Raw genomic sequence first — 16,851 nt, 5'->3', positions numbered from 1 at the left:
TCCTCCACCATCTGCACGAGAATCTTAAGGATGACTTTTGAAACTGAACATTTATCTCAACATTTACACACGTGTGATGATCCACTTCTTGTTGTTAACTTTAATTTCCTAGTCTGATGTTTAACTTCCCTTTTTGATGCTGATCATTAAGGTTAGTACCTCTGTGTTTTGGTGTGAACACATTAATTACAAAAACCCATGAAAAACTATTATAAAAAAAACAAACCATAATAATGACAATCAGTAGAAACAAATTTTATTTTAGAAATATTTAATTTTTTTTATAGCTAGTTCCCACCCCATAAAGGTCATGATAGTACCATCAAGGATGTTGGAATGGTAAAGGAATATTACAAAAGTTGGGAGAAGGATACAAAAGTTTTTTTTTCTTAAACAATGTTTTACATTTCCCGTCTGGAACTTCACACTTCTGACCAAAGTATAAAACCTTGTGCAACTAATAGCGCTTTACATTATTTTTTGTTTAGTATCGACACTTCTGATGTACACAGGACACGGCAGGAACAGACAGAGGACAACATACAGTTTGTAAACGGACTTGGACATGACGTGCAGTTATTGCAAAAACACACCACCAAAACCAAACGGATCACGAAGCAGTTTAACGCCATCGAATAAATAATCAGCAAAAGCAGTCTTTTTCCGCCCCACTGTAAGTATTCCTCGTTTTCCGTATACACTTCACCGACTATCACTCACCACAAACATGCAAAGACTTGTTGAACATATAAATTCTTTCAAAATAGTTAAAGAACATTTACACAAATCACCATTCCCTCTGTTAGGAGAAACCTTTTTCTGTCATAAAGGCAAACATTTATGCACAAGTTCTTTTTATATTTACCAATATTCTCATGATTGACAAACATTACTCTTCACTACGTTTGGAAATATTTGTGCGTGGAAAAGTGAAGACATAAAAAACTAATTTCATTCAGTTCAAGCCCTTTGTATTTGGGTAAACGACATCAATGTCTTGTATACACTCTTGGTGCGGGAGTCAAGGTAAACGGACGCTTGGCTTGAGGACCAACATAGATGGCTTAGAACCTGAAGAGGTCAATAAAGTGCTGCGGGGAGATGGGCATCAGGCAGCTGTCTGGATCGTTGGCTGTGCACGGGTGGCCAAAATCCTGGGGAGAGGTCAACAGACAATTTATTAGAAAAACGTGGCAGAAAGCACGAAAATCAGTGCAGTTCCAGCGCAAGCATATACGAAAAGCAGTCACTCGAAACAATATTAAAGAACTGATAATGGAACACAACCAGTTCATTAAACAGAAATGGCGATGTTTACTAGCTTCTTGTCGACTTAAGTCTTTAAGTTGGTGGCGTACAGACGGCAGAGAGATGAGAGCAGTTAAAGTGAACCATGTCCTGTGATTACTGGTTGCAAGTTTGTCACTTCAAGCCATTTCTTTTGGACAAATCTAGTTACAGAGCTTGCAACTTTTGAGTTTAGAATGGAGAGAGAATTTTTCTGAGAAAAAAAAAAAACTCTTCTCATGGATGGACATCAGGTTATGACTTATGTACAAAACTGGCAAAAGGAAGGTCTGGGGATCCTCCTCAAGAAAACATACAAAACAATTTTTACACTTCTTTACCACATAACCTCTTGGATTAAGGCAACCACATGCACTAGTCTACACTAGTTAAAAGTGGCTGTAATGTTTCAAGGCCTAGAAATATCTAGATGGAGCTGGACAGGAAAGATTATTAGAGGAATGGCTAAAATAATTGTAGGTTACAGGCTGCATAACCACAGTAAATTCTGGACAATCGATTTATATTAGAACAAAATAGCTGTGCAACATGAGCAGTAACGAAAATGTTTTTCACCACGTGAGAAAACGAACAAGTGGTGGGAGAATGGCGTGAGAGATGGCAGAACTGTCAGCAACATAAGAAACATAGGAGCTTTGGTCACAGGCGTTTTAACACTGCATCTTCTTTTTAACCTCTGTTCCACAAACAGAACAAAGAAAACAGCTGATAAGTTACTACTGACAATGATCTAACAAAAACAAGTTGGTGGTGTTTGGAGATAAGAAGTCCATTAAAAGAATGCCACCGTCTACGAAACAGCTTTTGACAAAATGCGATGACATCAAGTGAAACTGTGAATGACACGGGACAAAGATCAGCTCATGGAAACAGATATGTCAGATTAACAGAGAACGAGACAAGCTGGCAAATGAAGAATCAGATAAGCATGATGGGGACAGAAAGTACCTTGAAAAACAAAGCCACATGGCGATCCTTAAGGAATCAGGGAGAAGGGCAACCAGAAGGAGAGGCAGGAAGGAAGGGAGACAAGCAAGGAAAAGGATACAGAGAAGGCAGAGTTAAACCATTCGGGGACCAAGCCAAGAAAGAGGACAATTTTGTGGAAAGTAATACAAGTGTGAACATCGAGCAAACTGATACTGCAGGACAAGCTGTTCTAAATAGACAGTTAGTTTCCGCATATAGAAATCTTCCCCACAAGTTATTAACACAAACGTGATCTTTGTCTCACACGTGGCTGAAGATCAGATCTAACAAGTCACCGTGGACAAACAAGTCATTTATAAACATGTGAGCCCATGAGTTCAAAAACCCATTGGACTTGTGAACCACAAGGATTAAGCATAACCAGCAGCAGTCGCATGAGCTTATATGTGTGATTTGCTTGATTCAAAGCCACAACACTTTGCTGGGATATAATTAAAAAAAAATAAAAATCAAAGCATCAGAGCAGCTTTTCTTTTTGCTCCAAGTGAAATAGTGCAACTTTAAAAATATGATTTCAATAATTATCAAACACCTTTTACCTTTAAAAGATCTGCTTTCATTATAACTGATGCTGTTTGGCTCATTTCCCCGACAGTGCAAGCAATAATGAGGATTGAAGAAACTCTTCTTTCAACACTGCAGGTTTAATTTACCGCTTATAATTAACTGATGTGTACTGTAGCTTTCCAGTGCTCTTTACTGCACTGCAATAAAATAAAAGCTCAAACAACACTTCAGCTTCCAGTGGTATTCTTCTTATTCATTCTTGTGATTGGGTACAGAAAATGCCCTCCCTCCAGCTTTTCAGACCATGATCACCAGCATGACAACACAAAGCCACGTTCCCTGAATGTATTCCAACATGGCTTTTAACTAAGCGTTCAGAGGCTAAAATAACCTCCCTGCAATTCAGACCCGTCATCCACTGGAGATATTTGGATATTATGATTATGGTCCCTGAAATCCTACATCAAGCAAAAAAAAAAAAAAAAAAAAAGTCAAACATATCGCCTCCAACAAAATTCATACTGTGTTTTTTTTTAAATCATAGCCGAGTCTTTCCATCTTGGAAAGGCAGCCCATCAGTGACCGTCTCCAAAAAAACCTCAACTCACTGCAACAAACCTAAGGAACCAATCCTGTCAGCGTGAAAGACGAGGGCAAACTTTTCAGAGGTGGACCGTGAGGGAAAGTTTTACTAAGCGCTATCATGTTATCAGCTGTGCTCCAACAGCTGATAACATGCATCTTAATCAGCATCGTTAGTTTATTTTCAAATCAGTATGAAGGTAGCAGCCAGCAAGAGTTACATTTAAGCTACTTTAAGACTTACATTGATTATTTTCACAGGGAACAAACACATATTTGAATGGTTTAATCAATGGCCACAAAAATACTACATTAGGTAATGCAGTGGTAAACAACTCCCAACAGCATACTTTATTAAGAATAAATCAAATCTGTCAGTTTCAACCTTTTTAAAACAATTGTCACATGACGTACTGCGTTTTAATGATATCCTAATCCTTGAATTATGTTTTTACTTCGCTTTTACAGTGTCTTCTAACTCTTTAGGAAACGGGGATCAGCACATGTGTAGATGTGTTTGCAGTTGGGCTGCTTTTCTTGTTTACCTTCCAGAAGAGGATGCTACAATGTTTGCAGAAGTGCAACGTGTCGCCATACTGCTCCTTCATGGGGTAGTGTTTCTGCAGGGTGAAATACATCCGCTTCCAGTCCACCTTGTCATTCTTGGTCAGGACCAAATTCCTACAAAACTGCATAAGAGTGGCGGAACCACAAATACAAAAGTCAAAGCATTTAAACAACCACATAAGACAAAGGAGATAATGATATGATTCAAACTGGAACATTGTATGGTTACAATTATGGACAATTTTTAATTAGCACCAATCCCGAGGGAGTTTTTAGGTCATGTGTGAGCTTATTTGTGCTCAAGAGAGGATGATAAAGATCCCTTGGAGCTGGGAGTAAACTGTTATAACACTGCCATCTAGCAGTGATAGATGAAATTTTTTTCTACCTCTGGGGTAGCCTCCTTTTCACACAGACACCATAACTGCTCCTGCGAGTTCAAAGCAATAAAATCCACAAAGCACTGAAATTACAGTTCAGCGCTTATGACGAAATATGCCACTTTCTCACCGGTTTGTCGGAGAAGTGAAAGTGGCAGAGTTTCTTCCACAGTGTCCGGTTCTCACTTAGAATGTGCAGCGTGGGCGTGGCCTGTCCCAGGTTGATGACGTCACAGGCATCAGATAACTTACAGAGGATCTTGTTCTGCATGTGTAGTGGCAAGTCACTGAACGGCATACCAGTGGACAATTGCTGAAGAAAAAACACAAACAAATTAGAGTTATGTCTGTCATATACTGTCCAGGTTATCAAACTTACTGAAAAAGAAAAAAAGTATCATAAAAATGTATAAAGGAAATACTCTGAGAATACTAAGAGAAAGCTCAGTTGAGCTTCAAATTAACTTAAAACTGGAAGCTACATGCCAAGTGGGTAGTTGCATTAGCAGCACAAAAGTCAGTAGATATATTCTTATTGCACTTGAAGCCATTTGAGATTAGACTTTTAGAGTATAAGCAGACAAACTGACATAAACTGAATGCACCAACAACAACCTGCTTTTTACCTTAGGGATCTGGAGGTTGTTGAGCTCCTGCTGCCATTTGACAATCGTCTCCAGGCGGAACAACCAGATGTTCACGTTGCCCACGAGGACGCATTTGCCGACGTGGATGGTCAGACTGTGCAGTGTGGAGCTCAGGTCCTGCAGAAGCTCCTTGACAAGGCGTGGGTTGTATTGGTCTTCTAAAACTGAAGGCCAAATCGAAAACGACACAAAATTCAAACAAAAAATGTTAGCAAATACAAAACAGGAACAAAAGTTGCACTGACTTAACAGCAGACAAGGAGACAACATCCTGTGCTTTCTCAAAGCCTTAGAATTCTTTAAAAAAAAAAAAAAAAAAAAGAAGATTTTTCTGGAACATTTAACATCATGGCTGGCTCCGACACCTTGAGGGATGCCGAGAAAGAGTCTACATGTACAATATGACCACTGAACCAGTCTTTCGTCTATGCGTCAGGTTTGCTTGCCTTTCCGTACGATCTTCTCCAGGATATTGAAATAGTTTTTTTGGGCAGCTCCACTCAAAGACGTCAGCTGAGACCTGGCTATTAGCTGAAAAAGCTGTGGATAAGAGAGAGCCAGAGAGCATGAGGCAAAGGCAACTGCTCAAGCCACATGACACAGGTTTCCCTAAACAAAATGTGTGATCAGCAAGCTCACCTTTGCAACGTAGTTGAATCTTCTCAAGTCCTGAATGGCACTGGAAAAGTCTAGACGGTTGAGAGCTTCACCGAGCGTGCAGTATCCATGACGCTGTCAGTACATAAGAAAACAGACACTGTCACACAAACTGTGTAATGAAGAATTAACCGATTAAATACATCATGCCGTTTTTTTTCCTTTTGGCAGCAAATAAACATCTGATGTGAAAGTTATATATATATAAAAAAGGCTTCCATACTCACTTCTTTTGTGCTTCCTTTCTGGACATAGATCCATTTATCCCTGAAAACAACTAAGAGAGAAAAAGTTTGTTAAGCTTGCTATGCACTTAACAGTATGAAGCTTTGAACATTACACATGCCAACACTGACATACACAGAAGCTGTTACAGGGCTGCTTTATTGATAGCAACACTGACCACAGCGATGTGCTGTCTGTGCATGAACTGTCGATAATAATCAGACCTTTTCGTGATGATCCGAGTGAATTCTCATTGTATTCAACTTCTTCGTGACTGCTACGCTCCTCAGGGATCAAAGTCAATGACGCATGACTGGCAGGTTCGGCTCGGTTTATTTTTATTTCTTTAACCTTTCATTTTAACAGGAAACAGCAACTGATGAGATCTTAAATGTCTTTTCCAACACAGAAGGCAACTCAGGTCAGACGGAACATATATATTTAAAAAAAAAAAAAACACACACAGAGATTCAGAAAGCTTTCTGATTTGTTAACATGAGTGCATTAAAGGTTTTAAACATCTGAATTTACTATTATGAGAAGACTCGGCAGAGATCTGCTCTTGCGCAAGTTTGAATGTTTTTGATTCATATTGTGCATTTTAGGACGTTTGTGATCATTCAACTCAAGACGTGAAAATGTCAAGTCTGTTTTTCAACAACTCTGACATGTCCGAGCACTTTGGAGATAGTCAGCAAATATAGTACGACATTCAAGTCAGTTGTGATTTTTATCTCTTTATCTCTATGTTGTAGGATGCAGGTGTTTAGACCAACATTGACAATACGTCTGGAATAAAAAATTAAAAAAAAAAACCTCACTTAACAGGGTTACAATGATTGATCGATGTGAACCGTAACTGAATTAAAACTTTAAATAATAATTTAATTAAAAATGAAAATACTTATTTACACATAAGTCCTGCATTAGGTGTACAAATCTTTCTTTAACAGAAGTATTCCTGTAAAAAAAAGCTTCTCAACAAGACAAATGTGTTGATTTTGCTGGTTATTCCGTCTATGCCTTTGTTACCTCTCTGCTGTGTGTCTGCCATCAGCAGAAAAGTGGGAAACCACTGTCTGACTTTTTTATTTTGTCACCAGCAAGCATGTGTGTGTGTGTGTGTGTGTGTGTATGAAATACTGTACTGTTAAAGCTGTATTAATATGTATTAATACATTCTTTTTTTTATTATATATTGCTGTATAAATGAGAATCAATCCTCAGACAACTTTAGCTGAAAACTTTGAAGTGTTCACTAAAGTAGTTATTTTCATTGCACCAATGATGGATTGCACAGAGATTCGGACATTTGGAGATGCAACGCACACAAATCAGTTTCAAAAACCACATTTCAACACAACATTTCCGCACACCCTGAAAGTTTCCTGTGCGCCACTCACTTCTGTGCGGAAGGCCTTTAATTTTCATACCACAAACTCCTCTGTAGGCCAAAACAAGAAATGATGTGTTGCTGAAACTCACACTGGGATTTGGTGTGGTTGTTGTAGAAGTCCTTTTTCCTCTTTGCGGTGGCGAGCTCACACACATCTCCAACAAACAGATTTTCATTGTTGTCGTTGCAGAGCCTGTACACATCGAGGAAACAGTTTTTATAATAAGTTAATAGCAGTGTATACAAGTTTGTCCAGAGGATCCGTGACACTGTGTAATTACAAGCCACTGTCAAAAAAGCTGCTCTGCTGCAGCATCCTGATGCAGCTCTGGAAAGTTTTACTTAGGTATTCCTGCCAGGTGAACAGCTGTCATATCATGGAGTAAACAGGGCCAGAAAATGTGAGGGAAAAATACATATGGACCTCTGGGGAACCTGAAGCTAAAGAGAAGAAACTAAATAGACAGTGAATGCTCAGACTCTCGGGAGGAAAATCATATTGCATTGTTGCTTTCGGATACTGATGATATGCGAGCTGAGAGGAGCCAGACTGACGATGAAGTGACACACAATGATTCATGCTGTCTGCCATGATGGAGGAAAGACTGCAGATGGCAGATAAACATCAGTGTTTGAGAGACAGAATCTCAGATGCGACTCAGTCTTTTCTCAGACAATGTTGTCTCAAAACATCTTCACATTTTTCACCATGCTGTGTTTCTAAAGAGACGGCTCAGTTCTTTTTTGAAGATTTTGGCAACTGATTTCAACTGGTCATATGGTGTCACTTAAAAAGGATCAGCTCTAACAGAAACACAAATGAAAACATGTCGCATGTGCATTAACACACCAAATCCATGTAATCTATGGGTCTATGATGCTACAGCTTTTCTTTTCATTTACTTTGAATAAAAGGGTCTAATGATGCAGAATATAACACTATGGTGCACTACACCGTCTCCCTTACTTTTCACACCACCAAAGATAACTGTTATCTGTAGAATACTGCAAGATATTTTATGAGCAGGTTAAAGTTACAACAAATCATACATATCATCTACATTTATCATAACACCTGCTTACATAGTTTGGATCTATACTTTTTTTTAATTTAATCAAGGCATTAAAATGTGACCTTGTGGCACCTTGCATTTACACTTCCAATAGCTATGCACAAGTTGCATTTGCAGGGATTTATTTATTGATTTATATTTTTGAAGGTCCTGTCCTACACAGGACTACAATTAAAATGCCCCAGTAAAATGCACAACAGGTGAGGAACACTGAGTAATATTTTCTCCTGCAGAGTACTTTTATAGTAAGAAAGTGCTGCCAATAAGACAAAGTAAAATAAAGCTTTAACCAGGATCTACGGGGAGATCTGTGTCTAAATGATTAGATTTTCTATTATATACCTTTAACTGACAGATCAAAAGGGCTGAGCAGAGTTAGAAGTTGACTCTCCATGCATTAATAGCCCATTGGCTGAAGCTGAGCACCTGACTTGCAACTCAGCCAGCTTGGAGAGCAATGCGGTCTGTAATTATAGGAGAACAAAGCTGCATCCATTATATCACATTACATCCAATATGAATGATTGTTAATGTGCATAAATGTGGGTTTTAACTTGCTGTGGAATGAAAAAATGATATAAGCCCAATGATATTCACACCATGCCAATTTCTGATTTATAGTAATCTTTTGATTTGTTAATAAATGCCAGACCTAAAATCCTTCTTTACCTTTCTTAGTAATCAATATCAGATGTCTAAAGACCTTCAGTGAGATTTAAATCTGGTGGTGCCTCTCCAGAATCTTTATAATGTTGGTAATTTCTTGACCACTTTGGCTGTATGTCTCAGCTCATTGCCTCTGTTGAAAAACTTGGCCTCGGGGAGCACTGGACCTTCCAACAAGAAGGTTGAGAAATTGTTAACAGAATATAAACATCAACATTTTGGAGTGGCACAGCCAAAATCCAGACCGAAATTCAGCCCTCAGTCTGCGGAAGGAACCAAAGACCAGAGTGACCTCAAGGATGCCTTCCAGCCTCAAAGACCTGCAGATCATCACAGAGGAAGAGTGATCCAAAATCCCAGGGGAGGCATGCACAGAGCTCGTAAGCAATCAAAAGCTATTTGATGTGCTGTGATGATGAATAAAGACTTTGCCAATGTTGATTTTCTGAGAGAGTATGAATAACTGTAGATGTGACATTTTTTCAGAAAAGAAAAAGGAAAACATAGTAAAAATTCATTATCATCATACTTGTTTATGCCTAATGTCTAACCATAGATATCTATTGATCAAATATAAATTCACTATTTATACCTACATTTTGGCACTGGTGAGAAAATACTTATGGCTGTTCTCTTAAAACAACTTATTAAATGATTTTTGTTGGTTTTGTTGCAAATTAACAAACAAAAACCAAAACAACCAAAACAGACAGCAGCCACCTTTTTGATTATGTGTTAAATGTTCATGTTGCTTTTTAAAGGGAAAAAGTCCCACATGCGGCGATTAAGGTGATGTTTTTTTCTTGTCTTTGCATATATGGATATAAAATGAACATCTTGAACAAACAACCCACGCAAGAAAGGAAAAAAAGAAAAAGAAAAGAGGATTTGATCTCTTGTTGTTTTCCCCGTCTTTAAACAATATTTCAACTCTCTCCCTTTTTCTCCCTTGTGGTTATTCACAATGATTATGGACGCATTGGATTTCCAACGTGGCTGCCCAGCAGGTATTAAGATCTCGTTCTCAGCAATCAAAATATGGACTGCAACAGTTTTGGCCAAGAAGCGGGCAAGTCTTGAAATTGTGCCTTTGGTGATAGTTTTGCCCCAGCTGCGAATGTACAGAGAATGTATAAGAACCGCTCTATTGTTCTAAATTCAGCTGGATATGGATTCCCTGAAACTATGATATCATTCTGTCCCTGTTTAAACGGACTGTAAGGCTTTGCTGTGTCAGAGGATGGCTGGTACGATAGTTGCAAGCAATATGGTATTCTTTTTCTAATGAGCAATACACTCTTATAAGTTGAAGGATATATTTTTGTATTTACCTCAGAAGTCCAAAGATCTAGTACAGTATGTGACTTTTGTTGCTACTGAATGAAGAGACTTTCCCCTCCAGAATAATTTATGACATGTCTTCATTTGTCTAACTGTAAACTGATCAGGATGAATGTACTCCAAGAGCCATCTTTTGTCCCTTTGCACTCACCCAGCTGCAGAGGCATACGCACGAACAGATGTCCAAACACAATTTTAATTCACAGGTTGCATGTGGAGCACAAGCCTCTATAGAGCCAATAAAAGGCACCACAGCTGCAACAAAATGTAAAGGAATTTATGGACATATAAAGTCAATCCTTCAATACATGAGAAATCCTAAAAAGGCTTAGCAGGGAGTCGACGTGACAATAAATTTTGAGGCTAATGTATAGCCGTCAAACATTCCGTATTGTTGATAAATGCAGTCAAGTGGAATTTATTGCATGTTTTACCAAACACAAAATGACTACACGACTGGGTTTAAAACACAAAACGGACACCTATCTGGTACTTGACAGTTTTCAGATAATAAACGACAAGAGAATTATTGACACTAAGATCTATAGCACCCGAGGAACACTGTGTACCACTGTTGCATGAAGTCACTGGCCTTACTCAGTTCGACTGCGTTTGGACAGATGCCAAGTTGAAGAAATGATGTCATTAGATACTGTCTGATGCCCTGTCCTTTGCCTTTCTTTTGAACAGATTGCTGGTGAACTCGTGTGGTACTGTGAGCTACTGTCAGCTGGCCGATCAATACAAAAGGCGAGACTGTGACCTGTGGGAGATATCACCAGTTGCTTCTGCAAGGTTTGCTCACCAACCTACCATCCAGCGTTATTGTGTGAACAGCTCTGGTCTCTACATGGTAAACAAGAGAGCACAGTTGGTTACTGGCACACTGTGTGCATCAAAGTTCAGCCGTCTCACCCTTTCTGTGTTATTTGTGTTGTGACAGTATTATTTATTGGTTATAATGTAATCAAAATGTCCCCTCTCTGCGTTTTGATGTTTTGTCTCCGGAGTTTAGAGACAGGTTTAGTCGAGAAATTTGAGAAACGATGTTGAAAACCCATAGTGGCTGCCAGTTACACAAACGGATTTCACTGATGAGACAGATTACGTTGCTGCAACAAGCTGCCATATACAACTCAAAATTGATTGTGAAAGAGATATTCACTGGTAAACTAAAAGTCTGCATGTCCAAAAAGGAAACCATCGTAAATGATCAATGGTCCTTTTTATATGAAGTATTTCTCCACTGTCAAAATACCCTTATTATCCTGAAACACAAAACTGTGAAATCGATTTAAAGCTGAGGAGAGAAAGGAAGTCGAACGAAAGCAAGAATGATAAAGACATGCCAAGTTAATTATTCTGAGGCATGTACAGTTAAAACTTTTGCAAAAATAGGCTTCACCGCACCACACATGGGGAGAAGGCGAATTGAAATCCCTCCTCTCTTGTCTCAACCATTCACTGCCAGTTGATATGCTTTAAAACAGTAGATGTGTCTTGCTGACACATCTAGCTCTCCTGCTGGGAGGCAACACAGTCTGCCAACACAGAAGTAGCAAAATGTGTTTTTTCTTTGTTTCAACTGCTCGCATTAAACAACGATTCAAGTGCATCAACCCACTGAACACCTTCGGTGGGAGGAAATGTGTTTTAAAAGCACATGATAGGTAACGTTTGAACTTGGAACTTATTCATATGTACATTTCGAAGAAAAACTAGTATGTTACCATATATTCTGCGACTTTTAGGACTGAGTTTTCATGAAAGGCTCGCTCCCTTGTTAATTGAAATGTGCAGTTTGTGAGGTGGCTAATCCCCTGCCTCTTGGGTAAAGGAGCAATGAGCTGAGCATCTTCTTCATTGGAGACATTAGGTGCACAAAGAACAGGAAAATTAGGTAACACCATTTGCTGTTTTACTACACATCCTCCACGATCAGTCAGTCATAAAGCCAAATGCAAATCATTTCCCATACCCAGGGAATGTAAGCTTTGAATAAGAATTCTAGATTGTAGGCTCACGTCACAAACATATGACCTAAATACTGCAGATTCTGATCTACACGAGGCAAAGAGCCATACCTGGTTTTCAACACATCAAATTTAAAAAAGGCCATTGTTTTGATGCTTTGTGTCATCTAAACTAGCATTCAAATTATCTGTTTCACTACAAACATTGTTGCGACCTGAATATCACATTCAGCATGTCCAGGCTTCTGAAGTTGGGTTATAATGCTTATGAGCAGAAACACAAAAAACAATAATATCCTGGAGATTCCAAGTTAACACACTCACCTTAATTACAACCGGATCTTTGCTCTAACAGGATACACTGACAGTTTGGTTCTCATGTAAAATTACCCCTTAAGTCCCGACCTTCTCAATACTAAACTGTGTCTGTTGCCGTGACAACTCCTTGGCCAGAACAAAACTCCAACTATGGGATGCAGATCACCCCATTAAAGACTGTTAGCTGTGGTCCTCAGGAGAACAGGCTGGATGGTTCTCTCTGACAGGGAGTAGTTTTGGCCTAATCAGTGCAGTTTAGTTTGGTCTAGAAACACTAGACTTCTTTTCCCTGGTCAATTAAATATCTCTCCATAGGTCACAAGAATACTTCACACCCGTTAAAGGATCACAAAATTCAATATTATCCTGAGGGAGATTTAATTTGCAGCCGGGGATTAACTGTGGCTCAGAGAAAGGCATCAATAACAGCGAGCAACAACAATCTATGATCTGTAATACAAGGTAATATAATGTTACAAGTCAGAACAGCCGGTGGCCTGAGGACTTCAGACATTGACAACGTAGTCATAACATATCGCCTCTGTGCTACGCCATCACTGTCCATTTAATTTCCTGTCAGCGGGTGACTGTGTTTGGTTTAATGATGGGAAAAAATCCTTGCAGAATACTTTCAGGGTTTTTTCGTGGAAGCTGTACAGCGTCTCAACACCAAGTCAACATTCAGAGTGAGCCTTGGCAGCCAGTCAGCTAAAGAGAGTCCACTTCTGAACGGAGCTGTGGGGCTACTAAAACCTAAGTCATACTCGATTAAGATTTTTTTTTTTTATTTATTTATTTTTTAAAGCACAAGGAAGCCAAAACATTGGTGTACACTTTAAAAAAACAGTTGATTGTTTATGATTTATAAATATTGATCTATGACAAGATAAACAAAAATGCTCTAAGAGGGAAACATTGCTTTATATATTCATATTAATAGGACTATGTGTTGTATGTACAATTATTTTGAATTTATACAGTTTAAGATAAAAAAAGTTGCAGTAAAAGCAACCTGTTTTACCTACATTTTGTCCTGTGCTTTGAATATAAATCACAGCTCTTGTTGTGAGTAAACCCAGCGGACATAAAAGTGACTCACATCTCCCCGAAGCGAAAATATTTCTAAAACAGTGACCAGTGTTGCCATACTTTGCATACCAGACAACTAGATGGGCATGAGTGAATCTGTTGAGGTCGAGGAGTTCACGTTAAGTTAGTTTTGCTGCTTGTTCACTTTATAGAAGCAAAGCATATTTCATAATTGTACACATTTAGCTCTTCTTGCTCCATGAAAAAAAAAAGCACAAAAATAAATGAATGAAAAACATAAAACACTGACCAATCGTATTACTGCAGTTTTAAAATCTCTGCTTCGGCTTCCTGTGTGTTTCCGGGTTGAGTTTAAGATTATTTGAATGGTTTTTAAGGTCTTTAAATGGTCCAAAATATTTATCGGATTTGCTTTTCATGTATAAACCTCCTCAGGCCCTGAGGCTGGTCTTTCATTTATTCCCAAAGCGAGGACTAAAACTTACAGCGAAGCCTTGTTAAGTTATTATGGTCCTCGTCTCTGGAACAGCTTTCCTGAGGACCTGAGGGCAGCTGGGAGTGTTGATATTTTCAAGACCAAACTTAAGACCTTCCTTTTTAGTTATTTACATTTTTTCTTGCACACGATGGTGAATAACATCGTGATGGAAAGCACTTTGTGCTTCGACTATTTACTATGAAAAGTCCTTTACAAATAATCATTCATTGATTGATTGGCAACAGCTATAACAAGGCACCATGCTTAAAAAGCAATCTTTAGAGGAGAAATTGTTATAAAACAAAGTTTCTGATCATAAATTATTAGTCACATGACTGAACAATGAGGGCACAAGGCATCTAGTAGTAATTTATTGTTTATAACTTATTTACATAAATCCTAATTTACTCATGCAAAGAAGTAAGATACACAAATTTCACTAATCTCAATATCTGTACTGTACTGTGGGAGATCACAGTACACGTAGACATAATTAAATTCACTGCACAGGCGTTTGAGGTGTTTTCTTTAAGTTACTTGAATGATGATTTGGTCAGTAGACACGCAGAGTGATTTGAACTGAAACCACATGATCTGGGTGTGATAGTCCAGCTTTGATTATTATCAAATAATCAATCAGTTATTCTTTTAATTCCTGTTCTGTTTTTGTTTTTTGTCATACCCTGAATAAATACTTATAAACAAATAAATAAAGTCATCATTATGAGCACATCAATAATAAAGCACCAACTCATTTGATGTTTATAACGTTGCTACACGGCAGACTGGATGCATAGATATATAAATGTTAAATTATATATATTTTTCCCCTTTAGACAAACCAGCCTACAAAATGCAAGAGCGTCATCCTTACTGTAAGGTTTGCACTTTGCAACACAAACTGAGCATTTTAACTGTTTTAACTGGTTTAACTGTTTTCGTCTGTACATAATCCTTATCCTGATCTTCACCCAGTCCATTATGCGTTTTTTTTCCCCCTCATTTTCTCAAACCACGTTGAATCTTCCTGTGGCCAAATTTCTCATTCGTCTGTGTTTGCTTTGGTAGCGTGCTCGACACACATGTCTTACAATATAGCAACGACTGCACAGAATGCAATGAGTTGTGTTGTCCTGACACAAAAAAAAAAGTGAGTAAGTTATGTACTTACTCTTTCAGGTCTATTTCTCTGTTGTTGTCCACCAAGTCATCTCCAAAGAACACAATCCTTTTCCAGCCGTGCTCCGTCTTTGTCCAGCTCCATCCTGGCGACCTCCAGTCTTTGCCCAAGAAAGGCATATTAGCTGGGGAAGGGAGGACAGTGAGCAGAGAGGGCCGCTACCACGCCAAACACCTGCAGGGTTCATAAGCAAGAGGACTTGTCCTTGTGTTCTGGATAATATAGAGGCAAATAAGTCAGAAATACTTTAATCTTGTAGGTCACCACTGAAGGAGAGGATTATTACCATTTATAGTACACTATACCTTAGAGTTAAAAGTATCCAGTGTTAAACAAGCCATATCTAAGTTGCTTGAATTACTTTTGGAGTGTTCAGGTCACAAACAGAAATAAAATTTGGCTGGGTGAATTACAAACTTTAACATTCAAGCTTAAAAGAAAAATAAATCAAAAAATCTAATTCGGACAAAAGGTCATTACACTAAGGACAAATCTATCAGTCACAACCTGACATTATGTTCATTCAGTCATTTTCATTCAAGAAACATGAGCTCAGGTGCACCTAAAACACTTGAACAAGCTTTCCAAATAACATGACTTATCCTGTTGGTAATTCGACACAATGGAGTCAAGTAAAAAACACGATATTAGTATATGTTAAACACATCAGTTCTGTGAATTCAGGAGGCCTGCATGAATTGTAATTGTGAGTGTTTAGTGGCATTTAATTGGGGGGAATAAACCAAAAAAATAAGGCCTGCATTAACAATATAACTATCCACTGGGACACTGGGTTTGAAGCCTTTTGAAATGATCGGGTTTAACACTAAAACACTAAAGCGTTTAATAACACATCCAGCAATGACCGTGACGCATTTGTGTTCCCTGGTCATTTGTACAGTAACGGAAACAGATTTAACACTCAACGGTTGAAAATGAAGGTAAAACGGAGATGTCAGTCCGCTCAACGGACTTAATTACGATATGAACAAACTTAAGAATTTAAACTAAGTTAACAACCATCTCGGGATTTCTTTAAAAAAATGCAAAGCAAACCTTAACACAGAATCGTCTTCTTTGTTGTTTCGTCTGCCTCTGCTTCTGTCGCTCCTCTCCAGCCTGCCTTGCTGGAAATATTGACGGAAGTAAATACAGTGTTTCGTCCACGCCCCTGGCTGCTGCTCTCTGATTGGACAAAACGTCTGTATTTATCTTGTTGCTACCCGGAATCGCGTCGCTGATTGGATCACATGTCCTGTCATTCATTTACTTTTTTTTAAATCTTCTGTTTTGTTGAGGCTTTTTTTCCTACACGTGACAGAAGATTGCGCACATGTACTTATGTTTTTATTTTGAGATGGGGGATGGGAACACTGAACAGCTGAGTGAGGGATGTAAAACGTTATCAATTATTACATTCTTATGGGCTCCAAAGACCTCAAATCCATTTTTTGTATTGTTAAGGTACGTTTTTCGATCTTATGTGCATCATTTAAAAAATATTTGTCACGAT

At 38.5% G+C, this 16,851-nt stretch overlaps 1 protein-coding gene across 4 annotated transcripts; it reads right to left on the bottom strand.

Moving 5' to 3' along the window:
• Positions 1 to 254: 254 nt before the first annotated feature.
• On the bottom strand, positions 255 to 16,493 carry fbxo25 (F-box protein 25). 4 transcript variants are annotated; one of them, XM_075458415.1, is made up of 11 exons: positions 16,395 to 16,493; positions 15,330 to 15,512; positions 7,349 to 7,452; positions 5,866 to 5,915; positions 5,621 to 5,713; positions 5,428 to 5,521; positions 4,961 to 5,145; positions 4,465 to 4,647; positions 3,933 to 4,076; positions 2,257 to 2,283; positions 255 to 1,154 (listed from the first exon to the last, which is right to left on the bottom strand). In XM_075458415.1, the coding sequence occupies exons 2-11, from the start codon at positions 15,455 to 15,457 to the stop codon at positions 1,065 to 1,067; spliced, it is 1,098 nt and encodes a 365-aa protein (XP_075314530.1). In that variant the 5' UTR covers positions 15,458 to 15,512; positions 16,395 to 16,493; the 3' UTR covers positions 255 to 1,064. The 4 variants fall into 4 exon arrangements, with proteins under 4 accessions (XP_075314530.1, XP_075314531.1, XP_075314532.1 ...); XM_075458416.1 differs by having other exon boundaries at positions 15,330 to 15,462; positions 16,395 to 16,492; XM_075458417.1 differs by having other exon boundaries at positions 15,330 to 15,550; positions 16,395 to 16,463.
• Positions 16,494 to 16,851: the final 358 nt, after the last annotated feature.

The sequence above is a fragment of the Odontesthes bonariensis genome, chromosome 24 (genome assembly GCF_027942865.1).
Source record: "Odontesthes bonariensis isolate fOdoBon6 chromosome 24, fOdoBon6.hap1, whole genome shotgun sequence".
Classification (NCBI taxonomy): domain Eukaryota; kingdom Metazoa; phylum Chordata; class Actinopteri; order Atheriniformes; family Atherinopsidae; genus Odontesthes; species Odontesthes bonariensis.
The sequence above is the reverse complement of the archived record's forward strand: the minus strand, read 5'-3'. Positions and strand labels throughout refer to the sequence as shown.